The 17,879-nt window shown below is 48.6% G+C and overlaps 1 protein-coding gene across 4 annotated transcripts in view; it reads left to right on the top strand.

Annotated features, from left to right (window-relative positions):
- PC (pyruvate carboxylase) overlaps positions 1-17,879 on the top strand; it is a 146,284-nt gene that overhangs the window by 3,700 nt on the left and 124,705 nt on the right. For 2 of the 4 annotated variants that reach the window (XM_058160809.1, XM_058160807.1), the window contains exon 2: positions 5,835-5,945. The exons of 1 other annotated variant lie outside the window; for it this stretch is intronic. Coding sequence is in view for 1 of the 3 variants with exons in the window: in XM_058160806.1 (XP_058016789.1) it covers positions 13,278-13,304 (27 nt within the window). In the remaining 2 variants the exon portion in view is untranslated. Of the gene's footprint in view, positions 1-5,834; positions 5,946-12,584; positions 13,305-17,879 lie in introns of those variants that run through there. One more of the 4 variants, XM_058160806.1, reaches the window with a different exon arrangement.

Here is a 17,879-nt window from a genome sequence, read left to right on the forward strand (position 1 = left end):
TCATCAGAGAGTTCTATTGTTTTTCCAGTATTCTAGCTGCTGTTATTATGTGTAATATGATATACTGATTTTTTTATTATAATTTCCCCTTAATATACCTAGTAAGAATAGTTCTGGTATTAGATCTATTTGTTGTTTAGTAATTTCTTCTAGCCATTTTCTTATCTTTGGCCAGTATTTCCTTGCATCTGGGCATAGCCACCACATATGGTAACATGTTCCTTGCCTCCTCTTACATTTCCAGCATTCAGCTGGTCTACTTGGGTACATTTTTGCCAATCTGGCTGGGGGCAAATGCCAATAATAAAACATTTTATATATATTTTCTTTGTATGCTGCTGACATTGTCAGCTTGTAGTTTTGGACAGCTGCTTCTGGAGTCCAAATGGGAAGAAGGGGAGCTGTTGCCATTATGGGAAATGGAAGGCTGGGCCTGGCTTGACTTTTTGTGCCCTAAGAAGATCCATTTTTCAGCAATGCAGTTTTGTTAATCAGGAGGAAATGATATGGGGAACCCTTGAAATGGGATCTGTTTCTAGAATTCAAGTGCTAATTGGCTGTGTAAGGTGTGCTTCCTGCCTCTGTGTCACCTTCCCTGGCCTTCTCCTTGTTTTTATTGTCCAAGAAAACAAAAACCGAAACCAGTCGAGCACCCCACCCAAGGGCCCTCCAAGATTTCATTCCAAGCGAGGGAGCTGATCTGGCTGCTGACTGAAGCTGAGCCTTCCTTGCATCCTGGGGGGGGGGCATTCCTCCCTTACTCTCCCAAATGTGAATTAGCCTCCTTACACATGGCTTGAGGGGATCAAATAGGTAAGATTGTAAAAATAAGTTTGCCTAGTATCCCAGCTCGATTTGTCTGACTTACCTGGATCCTCTTTCTTCCTCTGGGAGGACAGGAACATCACTTGCCCTTCTCCCATCCTTTGCTCCTCTGGTCACAGTAAGGACTCTGGACACCAACAAAGCAGGCAGGGGGCAAGGACTCCCTTCCTGTTTAGCCAGGGCCCTGATGTCTGGGGGAAGAGACATAAGGGCATTCCTAAGTTACTTCCTAACAATTAGCTTCTTACTAAGATACCTCCTTGGTGAGGTTATAAAAAAAGATGTTGAGACCTTTAGAAAGAGTGCAGAGAAGAGCGAAAAAGACTCTTAGGGGGCTGGAGGCTAAAACATATGAAGAATGTTTGCTGGAATGTCTAGTGAAAAGAAGGACGAGGAGTGACATGATAGCTGCCTTCCAATATTTGAGGGGCTGCCACAAAAAAGTGGGGGTCAACCCAGTAGTGGGTTCCACTTATCTTGTCTACCGGTTCAGAACTGTGAGCACGCACGCTTGCTTGCTTTGCTTGCGTGTGGCGCTTTTGCACATGCGCAGAGCATCTGTGATGACATCTGGGCAAGTGGGCAGAGCCGACCGTCACCACTACTGGTTCGCCCAAACTGGGGCGAACCGGTAGAAACCCACCACTGGGTCAACCTATTTTCCAAAGCACCTGAAGGCAAGACAAGAAGCAATGGATGGAAACTAATCAAGGAGAGAAGCAACCTGGAGGAGAAAGGAGAAACTTCCTAACAGGGAGGACAATTAACCAGTGGAACAGAAGTTGCCTTCAGAAGTTGTGGGTGCTCCAACACTGGAGTTTTTTAAGAAGAGATTGGACAGCCACTTGTCTGGAATGGTTTAGTTCTCCTGCTTGAGCAGAGGGTTGGACTAGAAGACCTCAAGGTCCCTTCCTGCTATGTTATTCTGTCTCTTCCTTTCAGTCCCATTTGCCTCAGCTCAGTTGAAAGCTTTCAGGCCATCCACAATGGCTTCCTAGTCCCCCCCTCTTTTCTCAATAAAATGGAGTGGGATGGTCCTTATTCAGTCATTAATGGATTCCTCTGTTTCTTTCAGGAGCTTTTTTTAGAGAAGCTCCTGATGGTTATGCAGGGACTGTCCAGCTTGAAAAATAGGGGTTCGGTTCATGCTGCCCTAGAATGTGGGGATACTTGAGCTGGTGGTTGTGTGCGTGTGTCTTGCAGCTGGTGATTCTGAAGTCTGACTCAAATAGGAACGGAAGGAGGAAGAGAGCTTGTTAGGGGGCTGCCTGTAGAGGCCACAAGTTGGGAATCTGAAGCGCCTTTGAGTCACAACTTTTATTAAAAAGCAGGATGCTTTGTGAGCTTGAGCGAGGGGTCTGAGAACGGATTTACTGTTTGTGCTGTTAACAACTGTTAAACTGTTGAGGATTCAATTATTTGTGATTTTAAAAGGGTGTTGTAGAAGAACCTGTAATTTGAAGGACAGCATTTATTACTGGTGTATTTTATTTATTGTGTGCTCATCTCTCTCAATTTCAGGCATATTTCTAGGTGGGAAGTAGTTTGCATCAGTGGGAGATACAGTAAGTGGGGTGGGGTGGATGTCCTCCTTTGCATCACCACTGAGGTGCTGGCAACAGATCCCCCCCGCTCCTACTCGGGAATCAGTTATTTTTTCAAGTTAGTTGCCTACCTTAAAAAGGGAGCCTTTGTTGGAGATTTGGGTGCCTCCTTCCTTCCAAGATCAGGAGGGAGACTGAGCTGAAGTGCAGAGACAGGCCCTGATTCTGAACAGGGTGTTGCAGTGGGGCAGCGAGTGACTCCCTCACTTGCCATCAGGGAGGAGCTGGGGCTGCTTGGGAGCACTTACTCTTTCTTCACCTGCCTGGGATCCCTGGGAGTTGGATGGCCTACAAAAGGGTGTCAATAAATAACAGGTTGTCTCCCTTATGGGCCACTGCTGGCTCAGTTGATCTTCAGGGCAGCCTCCTGGCTCTTTTCCTTTCCCACCCGTGGAGCACAGCTGGCTGCTCCATTCAGAAAGTTGAATAAGATTGGCAGGATCTGGAGGCATGTAGCTTCTGCTGTTAGGGAGGGGGATCCCAGTTTTACTGGAAGTCCTTCTTACAATCATAATTGAGACCAGAATTTCTGTTATTGACAGCTGTTAAATGAGCCGCACCCAATTTTCTGTTTTTTGCCACAGCTATTAAGCCAATCATTGCAGTCGTTAAGTGACTTGGCTTGCTGGAAGCTGGCTGGGAAGGTTGCCAAACAGCCAAATTTTGATCTGGTGACCATAAAGATGCTGTGTTGGTTGTAAGCGTGAGGACCAGTCGTAAGTTACTTTAGTGCGTTTCTAACTTTGGTCACTAAATGAGTGGCTGTAAGTCAAGAACTATCTGTATTTCTGGACATTTTATAGCATTTTGAGCCTCCTGTACCAGATGGACAAACTTTTCATTTTGCAAGTAAATATGTGCCTAACTTGGAGCCCTTGTTTGTTTCTTTTGGGTCCCGTGAATTCCATCCTCCCGGAGTCCAGCCAAGGAGAAGAAGGGCAGACAGAGGGAGTCAGCTTTGATTTGGCTGGGCAGCTGATTACTGAAACCTTGCAAGGGAGAAAGTCTCTTAGGGAAGCTGAGCGCCCAGAGGAGCCTTTGTGTGCTTCTGCTGATAAGAGGGAACATGGCAACCTTTCTTTGTGTGTGTAAGATTAGAGGGTGAGCCTGAACAGAAGGGAGAGGGAGGGGACTCTCTCTGACTGAGCCGAAAACCCCCAAGGGGCACCTGCTTGCAGTATGAAGCAGAAAGAGTAGCTCTGCCCCCCAGTCAAGCTGCCCCATCTTCTTCAGACCCAGCTTGACTCCAGCTGAGCCTTGAAGAATGAAGTCATTGACCAGACCAATAAATGGTGAACTTGGAACGTTTTAGCATGGATGAAATGCAAAGTGGCCGGTGTAGATTCATGAAGAGGAATTCTACAGGAGGTGGCCATGCAGTGGCTTTGTTCATGTGTGGGGCAAGCTTTGAAGAAGAGGGGAAAATGTGTGGGGTTGGGAGGAAAGGGAGAACCTGTCTCCAGGTTCAGAGGCATTTTGTGTACCTGGCTTTGCTGGGTAGAGAGGCCCCTCTGCCCCGGTCAGCTGGTCAAGCGGAGGTAGTAGAGGACCCACCCCGATATCTCCCTTCTGCTGCGGGGGCTTTGGCTCTGTTATAACCAGCCAGTAAGTTGGGATTGGGGTCTTTGCAGGTGATGTGCTGCTCACTGCCCATTGCCGGAAACGGGAACAGTGCACCCCTTGGCCCTTTTCAAGGAGATTTGCCCTGGTTCCAGTTACCAACTTGCTTTTCAAGTTTCTTTGACAAAGGAAGGCAACCGATTTAGCTCTCTTCTCCCCCGTCCCCCCTCCCGCCTTTGTTTACTTAGCAGGTTTCTTCCTAGCTTGCCTTCTGAAGGATAATTATTTGGTCCGCAAAATGTTTGCAGATCCTGGCTTGGCTCCCCTTCGGCACTCGCCCAGTGCTCAGAATACAGGCTAAAGGGTTTCTGGGAGCATATTTTGTTTTGGGGGAGCTGATGATCCAGGAAAAGCACCTCCACCCTGCAACCCCTTCTTGGCCCTTGTGTGTCCCCTAGGAAATAAGGACGACCTGTGTCTCTTGAGCCCAAAGCCACCCCCTCACTCCCACAGGTTGCTGGTCCTCAGAGGCAGCATAACAGTCTTGTGCCCAGGGGAGTCCCCATGGAGACCTCCGACCGCGGCCTCCTGTGCTCCCCCCGCCCTTTCTCTTGGGTGGCGGGAGGGTAGGAGAGCAGACACTGACCTGCTGGTAACTCAGCAGCACTCCCCTCCATTCAAGATGTCCAGGCCTGGCCTGGCGTCCCAGTTTCTCAAGATCCTCTGGAATCTTGACTTGGTTGCCTGCAAATGTGATTGTTACCTTTGGTTTCTATTCTTACTGATTCTCCCCCCTCCCTGCCAGTCACCTTTTATTGTGGCCTCCTTTCCAAGCCCAAGTTCCACTTGAGTTTTAACTTTCTGCAGCTTTTAGTACTTGCCAGTGCATCTCTTAGTAATTGAACACTTGTTTTTGTACATCTCCCCATTTAACTCTTATGGATTCTTCCGGTATGTTACCATTAAGCACTCCCAACTCTCTTGTGATGAACATGGGGATTTCTGTCCCCCCACCCCCAATGAGGCCAAATTTGTGTTGAAACTGGCTAAAGGCCCCCACTTTCTTTACCTGTCAACCAGCTTGTTCCAGTTACGCAGCATCAGCTCATCTATGGAGAGCAAGACCGAGGAGGACTTTGCAGTTTCGGCTGAATTGATTTTTGTGACAGGCTCCAAAAACCAAGAGAAACACAGAGTTATTTCTCAACGCCTTCCTTTATTGCTCCTCACATTTCATAGACACAAACCTTGCCAAGCTAAAGCAGCTACTTGTGTTGTTAAAGATGCACAATGTCTAAGGAGGAGCCATCTTGACCCTCTTTCAATGATTAGATCCAATGATATAAACCTCTCTTGGTCCTCTGGAATGCAGCCCCTCCTTCCTGGGACTCCAGACCACATCCCACCCTGACCCTTGGTGTGTTTGCCAGTGATGCCTGTTCCCCAAAAGTCTGTAATTTAGGACAATGCAACTTCTTCTGATTTATTCTTACTTTTGGGGTAAGGTGCTGGAGAACGTCACATGTAAATTCAATTGAAATTGGGTTTTCTTAGGAAATAGTTAACTGGCATTATTTTGAATCCTCATTTGTGCACCTCTGCTCCGAGATGAAATGGTGCTGAAGAATGTAGCTAGCCTTCCAAGTCTTGGGATGAGTCTCGGTTCTCAAGCTGAAGAAAAAGCTGTAAACTTCATCTCCAGGCTTGTCCCCAGCTGAATTGGGAGACAGGATTTGCCCCAGAGGATGGATGGCTGCAGGGAACCGACCCCTTTCGCAGCTCCTTTCAGAAGAGTTTGGAAGGAGGATGGCTGACCTATTGTCCCTTTCCCCCTTCCCTCTACAGGCCACATTCCTGCTTCTTTGAGACCGGATCATTTGACTGCCTTGCAGAGAACCCCGGGGTTCGGGCCCCTTTGCTGAGTGTGCCAGAAGACGAACGCTTCCTGGAAGAAAGGTGTGTCCTTGGGGGCGTTTGCAGGCAGAGGGGAGTGATGGGCGACATCACAGGCAGGATGGAGGCATTGGTGCTAAGGCATCCCGACCCACCCAGCCCTCTTCCTGCCCTCAGGCTTCATGGGGTGCTTTGCAGCTGCTCTTCTGTTATAGGGCCTGCAGAGTAGAAGGACAGTTAAATCAGCTTTAGCATTGAAGGCTATTTTGTTCTCTTCCAAAATATCCAATGTTGACTCTCATGTTTTCAACAAGGGCAAGTCCACATGACATCCTAAGCCATGCTGTGGTTCCAGTTGCCTTGCCCAAACTGACAATGATAAGATAGAATCCAGCTGAAAACATGGCTTGCTTTAATTTCATTTATTTAAAGCGTAAGTCATTGGGTTGGCTGACATTCGAGGTTACATGGGGAGACAAACCCATGGTTAATTTTAGAATAGAATAGAATAGAATAGAATTCTTTATTGGCCAGGTGTGATTGGACACACACAGAATTTGTCTTTGATGCATATGCTCTCAGTGTACATAAAGAAAAATAAAATACATTCATCAAGAATCATAAGATACCACACTTAGTCATACGTTACTAATAAGCAATCAAATCGTACTAGGAAACAAATAATATAAATTGTAAAGATACAAGCAACATGGTTATAGTCATAAATGGGAAGAGATAGGTACTGGGAAGGATGAGAAGAATAATAGTAATACACTTAGTAAATAATTTGACAGTGTTGTGGAAATTAGATGTTAAGCAGAGTGATGGCATTTGGGAAAAAAACTGTTCTTGTGTCTAGTTGTTCTGGTGTGCAGTGCCCTATAGCGTCGTTTTGAGGGTAGAAATTGAAACAATTTATGAGACAAACCCGTGGTTAATTTTCTGGCCAGGGCCAGAAAGAGCCAATTCTACCTCAACGACTCCATCTGCTGCTTTGCCTCCCCCAACTTTCCTATCCTGCCCCCCTCCCGCCCCCCAGGTCTGGAGGAAGAATCTCTGCTGGAAGAAAAAAGAACCGGTGGGGAGGGGGCCACAGAGGCATGGCTGAAGGGCTGGGGTACTCCAGGCCACCTGCAGTGCATCGGGTGACGGACTTCTCTCAGCCTGAGTAAATATTAAGTGCCCTGCTGGATCTTATCAGTGTTGCACAAGTGTTGGGCTGATCCATTTGTAGCTCCTTCACTCATTGTGTACTTTGGAAACACACGCAAAACAAATACTTTCCTTCTCCTGCTGCATTCCTTAAGTCCTTTACCCACAGGGTCCCAGTAGTGTTCCTAGTTCATTTAGTGACCGTTCTCAGTTACAGTGGGACTGAAAAAAGTGACATGACCATTTCCCATCCCCATGGTCAGTGATCAAAATTCAGGTGCTTGGTACTGATAAGTATGACGGTCGCAGTGTCCTCGGATCATGGGATCCCCTTTTGTGATTTTTTGGCAAGCACAAAGTCAATGGAGAAGCTAACAACCGTTTTACTAACTTAACAACTGCAGTAATTCACTTAACAACTGTGGCAAGAAAGGTGATAAAATGGAGCAAAATTCACTTAACAAATGTCTCACTTAGCAACAGAAATTTTAGACTTTATCGTGGCCATAATTCGAGGACTATCTGTAGTTAAGATTCAGCAGTAGCTCAATGTACATATGTGGTATTCTCAAATATGTTTTAAACGACCTTCTTGGTTGATCCAAGTGTTGTTGGATTTAGGGATCTCCTCTTGAAGCATGGGGGGAATCCATCAGGAAGATCCATCAGGCTGTTTCTTGGAATCTGACTTTGACACAAGTATAACATACCTGTAAATCACAGGAGATGCACATGTCCAGAGCATGTTGGATTCATGGAGACTCTGACATACGTGATGGAGTTAAAATGTGTCAGTTGCTTTTCTCTCAGAAAGAAAGCCTCAGGAGAAGAGAGGCAGAGGCCTGATTACAGCTCTAGCTACCTATCTATCTGCTTCTAAGTCACTTCGGTCATAGTGGATTCTTACAATTTTCCATTTTTCTAAATTCAGATTTAGAATAAATGTAAGTAATAATCCTGAAGTAAATCAATAAGAAAAGAAACTAAAAAATCAGGAATGCCACACTCAGTGTGCCAGATATTAAAACAGCTTTCTTCTTCAGAGGGAACAATTTCCAGCGTCTGTGGCCTGGTGGAAGGGCCACAATTTGATGGACTTCTGAAGGTGAAGAAGGTGGAGCCATTCAGTTGTCTGGAGCAAGCTATTTGGGGTGGGGGGGGGCATTCCTGAAAAGATTCCCTTCCAGAATCCCTGTGGATGGTAGCCCTTGACAGACGGGGTGTGGAGGGGGCCCACCCTACTGGATCTTCTCAGGCTGGCCAATGTTGATGGGAGAAGGTTGTGCTGAGGGCAGTGAAGATGTCGGGAGGCAACCACTGTCTGATTTTGTTTTTAAGCCAGAGAGCTTTTAGCTAGTATAGTTTGGCAAATTTTTCCACTTCCAGCTCAATCTCCTTTTCCAATTTCTTGGTCTGCCGGGGTGGGATCTAAGCCTCTCGGCTCAACCCTGATGATGGTTGATAAATCACTTTAGTTGTTCTGCATCTCTTCCAAGCAAATTGGTTCCAGTCCCTTGCAAAGCTGGTTCTTCAAGTCCCTGCAGAAATTATGCCCTCCTGGTTGTGTTTCCCCCCCTTCTTACCATATTGAAGGCTCATTTATGTTTTTCTCCTTTGGGGCTGCCCCATTATTGTTACTCAGTTGAACAATAAGGCACCCCTTTTAATATTTTACGGCTGCCTGAGTTGAGTTGGGCTCCAGAAGTTTAGCAGGTTCAGATTGGTTAGTCCTTGGATGGGCAATTTCCACAGAGATCTGGTGAGATTCCAGAAGACGGAAAGAGACTAAATGTAGTCCTTGTCTTCCAAAGAGAGAAGGGGGAGGCCTCACTCTAACCCCTCTCCTGCTCAAAGCTCTTCAACACAAATTAACCAGACATTTGTGACTGCTTGGATAGGAATGCATCAATCAGTCCATGAGAGCCAAGTCTTGAAATATTAAACGTGGGAATACCAGGCACCAGTAAAACATTCAACAAAGCTCTTCTATCATAAAATGTTAATATTCAGGAGGTGTGATACTACTGTTAGATGTGCTCACTGTCAGTTGAATGGTGGTCATTAAAGGCTCTGCTTTAGCTTTAAAAGTAAGATAGAAAAGTAGGATAAAGTGGAGGCCTAGAGGGCTCCATCTGAGGCCCTGTCAACATGTTCTTTCACACTAAAAAGGCAGCTTTGGTCTGTCCTAACAAAGCAGACTCTGGGTTGCAGTAAATACTTGTTCCTCTGCCTGGGACATTGAGCAGCGAGAGGAAGCTCATAGCTGGACTTCCAGAGCATGAAGAAATCAGGTCCTCCGAGAAGCAGGAACGGAGCTGCCTTCAGAAGAGAAGGCTTGAGGGGAAATACGATGGCAGCCATCAGCCGTCATCTTGTGGAGAGGTGGGGACGGCCGGGACATATTCTTTGTTGATCCAGAGGGCAGGTCAAGAACTTAAGAGGCAGAATCTGCCGGGCAGGAGATATTAGGAGACATTTCCTGAGCTGCCAACCAGGGAAATAAGCTGCCTTGTGAGTAGAGTGTTGTCTTCACTGGAGGCCTTCTGAGACTTTCACAGATCTTGTGTTGAGCAAGAGGTTGGGCTCTGTAACCTTTGAAGTCAAATTTTACGATCCCGTGATACTTGTTTGTGTCCTTAGGATGAAAAAGAGATCAGATCTTTGTGTGACGCACCTTAAAATGCTTGAAAAGGGCTTTCTTCATCTTATCTTAGTTATCTTTACTGAAGGCTAACTTCTTTTTCTTTTCTGATTTTTTTTTCTCCTCTGAAACCCTCTGAAGTTTCTCTGAACCTAAATAACAGTGTGATGACCTAAACTGGCCAGATACGAATCTAATGAGATGATGATGAATGAAACTTCTATGTTTGGGGAATTACTTCACACTTCAGCTTGTTCTGGTTTCTCGTTCTGATGGCCTTTTCATACACATCAATTCCTTTTCCCCAGGCCTGTGCATTTGACTTTTTTTCCTAAATGAAGACTTTTGTATTGTTTCCATTAATCCTATGGTTTTAAAGCCAGCCACGGATCTCAATCTGTTTATGACCTGTGGTAGATCTCCCCATATGATAACACCAGACAGATCTGCAGTTTCCTGGTTTTCCTTCTCACCCACTTTTGAAGAGGAGAACAAAACTTGCTCTCCTTCAATCCATTCTTTGTGATTTCTCAAAGGTGGTTCCGCAAGATTATTGACAAATTGCTTTACTATTTTGGCATGCAATGCAGTTAACTCTGCCTTTTAAAACTCAAAGGAGAGTTACGTTCCCCGAGCAGGCTTAAATCCCGCCCCTTCCTCCTGCACTTTGCGGAAGAGATTGGTGGAACAGGTTTCCTCTTTTCTGGAGGAAACGGGGCTAAATCCGGCCTGGAGGGGTCTGCCTTGTCTTTTAGCAGCAGATGTCATTGCTTTGTTTTTTGCTTCATCTGAGGAAGCTTTTTGGTCTGGGATCCTTTCCCCAACTCGGCTCATTCCAAGCTCTGCTTTCCCTCATGAGATGGTCACTTTTGGTTGGGCAGCCACAGACCTTCCCCTTCACTGGAACAGTTGTACCAATTATACCATTACACACACACACACACACACACACACACATGGTTTTGAGTTGCTTTTCCCAGTAGATCTCATGCCTTGGAAACCCCCCCCCCTCCAAACCATAACTTGGGTTTTTAAAAATTCTACTTTCTTGAGGCCTGGGGACTGTTCCTGCCATGTACATGCAATCGATAAAATCGTTCAGCTGAAGGACGGTCTGGACCAAGATTGCAGCGATTCGGACGGGACGTCTGAGGGCGGTCTTGGTGATGTTGTGTGGGATGAGTTTGACCCGGTGACTCCCGAGGACATGGACAGGTTGCTGGGTAGATTGAATGCCACCACATGTTTACTGGACCCGTGCCCCTCCTGGCTGGTGCTGGCCACTCAGGAGGTGACACGAGGCTGGCTCAGGGGATTCAGTGCTTCTTTGTTGGAGGAGTCTTTCCGGCCGCCTTGAAGAGGCGGTGGTGAGGCCCTCCTCAAGAAGCCTTCCTTGGACCCGGCTGTTTTAGGTAATTATCGTCCAGTCTCCAACCTTCGCGGCGAAGGTTGTAGAAATATGGTGGCATATCAGTTTCCCCTTCACCTGGAGAAACTGTCTATCTGGACCCGTTCAGTCCGGCTTCCGGCCGGTTACAGCACTGAGGCGGCTTTGGTCGCGTTGGTGGATGATCTCTGGAGGGCCAGGGATAGGGGTTATTCCTCTGCCCTGGTCCTATTAGACCTCTCAGCGGCTTTGATACCATCGACCATGGTATCCTGCTGCGCGGTTGGGGGATTGGGAGTGGGAGGCACCGTTTATCGGTGGTTCTCCTCTATCTCTCCGACCGTCGCAGACGGTGTTGACGGGCAGAGGTCACCACCGCGCGCCTCACTTGTGGGGTGCCGCGGGGTCGATTCTCTCGCCCCTTTTGTTCAACATCTATATGAAGCCGCTGGGTGAGATCATCAGTGGCTTCGGTGTGAGGTACCAGCTGTACGCTGATGACACCCAGCTGTACTTTTCCACACCGGGCCACCCCAATGAAGCCATTGAAGTGCTGTCCCGGTGTCTGGAGGCCGTACGGGTCTGGATGGGGAGGAACAGGCTCAAGCTCAATCCTCCAAGACGGAGTGGCTGTGGATGCCGGCATCCCGGTACAGTCAGCTGAGTCCGCGGCTGACTGTCGGGAGCGAGTCATTGGCCCCGATGGAGAGGGTGCGCAATTTGGGCGTTCTCCTGGATGAACGGCTGTCTTTTGAAGACCATTTGACGGCCGTCTCCAGGAGAGCTTTCCACCAGGTTCGCCTGGTGCGCCAATTGCGCCCCTTTCTAGACCGGGATGCCTTGTGCACAGTCACTCACGCCCTTGTGACGTCTCGTCTGGACTACTGCAATGCTCTCTACATGGGGCTCCCCTTGAGGGGCATCCGGAGGCTACAGTTAGTCCAGAATGCAGCTGCGCGGGTGATTGAGGGAGCCCCTCGTGGCTCCCGAGTGACACCTATCCTGCGCCGGCTGCACTGGCTACCTGTGGCCTTCCGGGTGCGCTTCAAGGTGTTGGTGAATGTCTTTAAAGCGCCCATGGCATAGGGCCGGATATTTACGGGACCGCCTGCTGCTACCGAATACCTCTCACCGACCCGTGCGCTCTCACAGAGAGGGGCTCTCAGGGTGCCGTCGGTAGCGACAGTGTCGTCTGGCGGCGCCCAGGGAAGGGCCTTCTCTGTGGGGCTCCCGCCTCTGGAACGAACTCCCCAGGACTTCGCCAACTTCCGGACCTCCGAACCTTTCGCATGAGCTTAAAACCTACTTATTCATCTGCGCTGGACTGGGTTAGTGTTTTAATGGGTTTTAATGGGTTTTTAGCTCCAAATTTTAATCCTGGCCAATTTTAATAAGTTTTTTAATTGTATTTTAATTTGTATTTATTGTATTGTATTTTTACCTGGCTGTGAACCGCCCTGAGTCCTTCGGGAGAAGGGCGGTATACAAATTTAAATAATAAATAAATAAATAAATAAATCGGCCATGTCCCCATTGCAGGGATTCTGAGCAATTTGGGCAGGTGAACCAGAGCTCTTACTGCGGAGTCCTTGGTGCCCTCTGAGGAGTCTCTGATCCCTCTCCAACTGTGGAAACGTTACCGTCCTTCCTCTGGCAGTTTTGCTGAGGTAGAATTCCTAAGTAGAGTCCTCCTCCACCCTTTAAATTCCCTGTCCCCCACTGCTGGTAACACCAAGGCCTTTGATGGCTTTTCTTGCAATGGAAAGAAAAGCTGAGTCCAGACGGGCTCTGACTTCTGTGCCTTCCGTAGTTTGGGGGGGAGGCAAAGTACCAACTGGCAAGGCAGGGGCTCAGCAGTGGGAATGTTTCCCCCTTGCCATGAAGCTGGTATGGATAAGGAGGAGAAGCACAAGCTGTCCTGTGGTTGCAGTTTCAGGGGAGCTTGGGTAGATGCCTCCTGCTGGCTTGGAATGACACTGGACTCCGTGGCACTTTCAGGGCAGAAAAGAGCAGCTGAAGCCAACTAAACTGCCTGGGAAAGCCTTAGGAGGAGGGGCAATTACTCCTCAGGAAGGCTGGGCAGATGAACAGATGGCATGTACCTACCTGCCTGTTGCTGTGTGCAGTATTTCTTTGCGTGATGTGTTCCTAACTCTCCACAAGGAGGCTACACAACTAGCATTGGGTCTGTTTGGAAAGGTGGTGCTGAGACGGAATGGGATTTTCACAGCTGCTCTTCTGGGTAAGCCTCTCTCCAAGTCTGGTGTGGGGGGGGGAGGCAGAGGAGAAGGGCCCAGGCACTTGCTATTTGGAGGACTTTCTCCCTTCTCCAGTTGGCACAGGCCCAGGAGTCCAGGAGTCTTTGTTTCGGTTGTACGGCTAGTGTTTGAGATAATGGCCATGGCCTTCAGCCTCCTTCCTTTTCGGAAAATCCACTTTTTAGTTTATGCAAATAATTGCAAAATATCCCCTGGGATCACTGGGTGAGAAGTCAGTTCGTTCTTCTCGTTTGCTTGTACACCAAAAGCTGGATTTAGTTACAGTCAATAATGTCCCCCTGGGCCTGAGAGCATCTTTAGGAAGTCTGGTGGCAGCTCAGCCCCCCTCCCCGAACTGCAGAGCTTCAGCAGTAAATGGATGTTTGGCCTCTGTTTTGACTCTGCTCTTGAGATGGAGGAACAGCAGCCCAAAAGGAAGGCATGCTGTCTTTAAAAATGCTGCCTTTGCTGTGGAAATTTCCTTTGGGATACTCCCATCTCTAGATATGGTGGCTTCCAGAGGTGGTGAGGTAGGTTTCTTACTTCCCGCACAGGGAGGGAATGGTCTGAAAAGACACTAGAGCGGTGTTAGAAATATTTGCAGAATTTACTTTTTCCTGCTGTGCGTGTCTTGACTCCCCCAGATGGAGACCTTCAGATTTATCTGCGTATTTCCTGCAGAAAAGGGCTTGTCTAGGAGCAGCTGGCTGGCTTCTTGGCAGTACCTGGCGGTTCTGCTTTGGAGACTTTGGCCCCTGGCACACTGGACTCCCCAGGCTGGACAGAGACGGGAGAGAGGTTCCCTCGGTTGGTTTACTGCTTTCATTTTTGTAGCCTGTTGTCTGCCAGTGTAACTCTGGGTAGTAAACAAAAGATAAGGCATAATACATGATGTATTAAAAGCATCCAACTGAGGCTGCTGTAAAAACAGTGTCCGGTGCCAACCTGTCGCATGGCCTTCGCTCCCTGGGCCTCATCGCTTGGCTTTCCCCATTGGCTGCCTGTGAAAAAACCTTCTGGCCAGTGACCCCAGTCGGCTGAGTTAGTTGGGTCCCCCTCTGCTGCTTGCACATTTCTTCCTTCGATGGGTGAATTTCCCTCCCGCCTCCCGCCTCGGTCCTCTGCTTTGGGAGGAGCAGAAGCAGCACAGCCACAGGGCTCTGGGTGCCAAGAGCAGGGCAATATCCCTCCCCCCAAGAGAAGTAGCCTCCTCCTGCCCCTCTCCCATCAGGACAAGCTCAGCTTCGCCCTCCTTGAAACGGCTGGTGAGCCAACCTCCATGGCATCTCCCTCCACTCTAGAGGGCAGAGAAGAGGGAAGCCTTGAACGGGGTGGGGGTGGGGGGGGGTTAAGTGGCGGTGATATCTGGGGCTGTGCAGAAGGGCAGGCGGAGCAGGGAGGCCTCCAGTTGCTGAGGCTGCTGGACAGGAGAGCTGCTGCTGCTGCTGCTGGGCTGGTCTTTCAGGATTCCCTTGGCTACTGAGGTGGCTCCAAGCCCAGATTTGAGTGGACGCCGCCTCCCCCTTTCCTGAGGTGCAGACCTGCGGCTCTAGTGGCTCCTGCCGCCTCCAGAGGCTGCTCTGCCTGTGATGTGTCTGTCCACTCAGGGGTGGCAGATTTGGGCTTTTTTTTTGGAAAGGGGAGACGCTGCTGGTGACCTGATGCCGCCGCCGCCGCCCTCCTCATGGTTATGGCAAAGGGACCCAAAGCCAAGTGCCAGAGCCTACAAGTGTTGGGCCACGTGGGGAATGGGGGTGTGTGTGTGAAAATCTTTCCTGCAAGCAAGCTTTTGGCCAAGCCAAAAAAATGCTCTTTACCCTTCTGGCTCCCCTGTCTTTGGCAGCAATGGCCTTCCCACCTTGGTGATAAGGCTACAATATATCTATATAAATTGTGATATATATGGAATTTAAAAAGCAAGAGTCTTTAAATATTAAATACGGAACTAGTTTGGTCTTGTGGTGGAGGTACCAGGCTAGGATCCAGGAGGCTGTGAGTTCTAGTCCTGCCTTAGGCCTGAAAGGCAGCTGGGTGACTTTTGGCCAATCACTTTCTCTCAGCACAATCCTCCTCGCAGGGCTGTTGTGATGTGGAAAATGAGAGGAAGGAGTGTTAGATATGTTGGCTGCCTAGAGTTGTTTGTAAAAATAATGAAGGCAGGATACCAACAAACAAGCAGAAACACCTCAGCTGAGCAAGTTCTTTGAGCAATTGTGAGTCGTTTGGCTTGACAAAGGTTCCTAGAAGCTCCCTGCCCCTCTCTGGGAGAATTGCGGTCGGTGGCTTTGGTCAAAAAATAAACTGATGATCAAATGAATGAGCAATATGGGCTGCATGCATATTTGTGACATTTAAAAGTGTGTAGACTGTGTGTGTGTAGTTCAGGCTGTTCAGGCTCCATAAAATCATCTCCTCAAATAGTAATCTAGAAACCCAGAAGAAGGAAATGCTGGAGCATTCTCCCCCCACCCCCTTTCCTTCCAATTTTCCTCCCAGATGTAGCAAGGGACCCCGGTGGTCCTCAAACAGCCCCACACTGGCAGTGTTGGGGTTGATCCCCCTCCTCTCCCTTTCTGGCCAATGTTGGTGGCCAGATCCTGCTGCTCGGCCAATAGCCAGGGCCATCGGTCCCTTGGGGATCCGGAGCAGGTAACAGGAAAGGGGCAGGGCCAGCTGAGAAGAGTGTCTGCTGCTGGGGCAGAGAATTTGGGAAGGCCACCCTGGCCGCCTCTGCTCCCCAAAGTGGCTGAGGCCCCAGAACCACTTCTTTTTCCTCCAGGACAATGTCTGGAGATTTGGACAGCTTGCACCAAAGTGGTTCCTGTACTTGTAAATTATGAGCTTTAGGGGGGCCATTCTGAAAGGTCTCTGGAGCATTCCAGTTCCACGGAGGGGGCTGCTAGCGGGGGTCCAGCGGTTAGGAAGGCTTGGTCTGGTTCCCTCAATGCTTTCCAGGACAGCCTCTTTCACTCTTGCCTGCAATTCTGTCGACTGGCTTTGGGGGAAAGGGAGGCAGCTTCCCCTCTCCCCTGGGAGTCCCGCAGGATGCGGAGGCTGGCCACAGAGCACAGAAGACGCCTTGCGGGGATTGCAGGAAGATCTCGGGAAGCCTCTTTCCAGGGAAAGAGGAGCTCCCATCCTGGGGCATTCAGGGCATCAGCACCCTGGGCATTCAAACATTTTTACTACTGGTTCTGTGGGCGTGGCTTGTTTGGTGGGTGTGGCTTGGTGGTCATGTGACTGGGTGGGCATGGCTAGGTGGTCACGATCCTAGTTCCCCCTACGAGGATTCCTGCATCCGGACCTTTTGCAATCCCCCAAAGGGTCAAAGGAAACCAGATTCCATGCAGCTCTGAACCCTTAAGGCAAACCAAATACAAGTGGTCCTCGCTTAATGGCCGGTTGCTTAGCAAGTGTTCAAATTTACGACTGACCTCCCCAGAGCTACTTGACCTGTTTTTGGAGTTTTGACAGCCATGTATACACGCATACACACACACACACACACACATACATATTTATGACTAGTTACAACATCCCACACAGTCATGTGACTGAGGTTTTCTATGTTTTTTGCCAGTTTCCAACAATTCCTTCTAGTTTCCATTTAAAAATGCCTATTGGGGAAAATGGACTTGTTTAACAACCATAGTGTTTGCTTAATGACTACAAGGTTCACTTAATGACCATGGTGTTTGCCTAACTCAGGGGTCTGTAACCTGTAACACTCAAAAGAGCCATTTTTCTATTTTCTTTTAAACAGGTCTCTCTCTCTCTCTCTTTTCTCCCTCTCCTTTCTCTTTCTCCCTCTCTCTCTCATCTCCCCCCCCGTAATCTCCTCTCTCTTTTTCTCTCATTTCTCTCTCATCTCTTTCTCTTTCTTTCTCCCTCTCTCTTTCTCATCTCTCTCTCTTTTTGTCTCATCTCCTCTCACTCATCTCTCTCTCATTTCTCTCTCTCTTTCTGTGCGTGTGTGTGTGTGTCTTGTCTCTCTCTCTTGTTATTCTTTCCTCCCCTCTCTCTGTCTCTTGTCTCTCTTTTCCTCCCCCTCTTTCTGTGTCTGTCTCTTCCTTCCCTTCTCTCTCTGTTTCCTCTCTCTCTCTCTCTCTCTCTGTGTGTGTGTGTGTCTTATCTCTCTCTCTCCTCTCTCTCTCTTGTCATTCTTTCCTCCCTCTCTCTGTGTCTCTTGTCTCTCTTTTCCTCCCCCTCTTTCTGTGTCTGTCTCTTTCCTTCCCTTCTCTCTGTTTCTCTCTCTCTCTCTCTCTCTTTCCCTCCCTCTCTCTTGTCATTCTTTCCCTCCCCCCTCTCTCTGTGTCTCTTGTCTCGCTTTCCCTCCCCCCTCTTTCTGTGTCTGTCTCTTTCCCTTCCCCTTCTCTCTCTGTTTCCGTCTCTCTCTCTCTCTCTCTCTCTCTCTCTCTTTCCCTCCCTCTCTCTTGTCATTCTTTCCCTCCCCCCTCTCTCTGTGTCTCTTGTCTCTCTTTTCCTCCCCCCTCTTTCTGTGTCTGTCTCTTTCCCTTCCCCTTCTTTCTCTCTCTTGCCGTCTCTCCCTCTCTCCCTCT

Source organism: Ahaetulla prasina, chromosome 17 (assembly GCF_028640845.1).
Source record: "Ahaetulla prasina isolate Xishuangbanna chromosome 17, ASM2864084v1, whole genome shotgun sequence".
Lineage (NCBI taxonomy): Eukaryota > Metazoa > Chordata > Lepidosauria > Squamata > Colubridae > Ahaetulla > Ahaetulla prasina.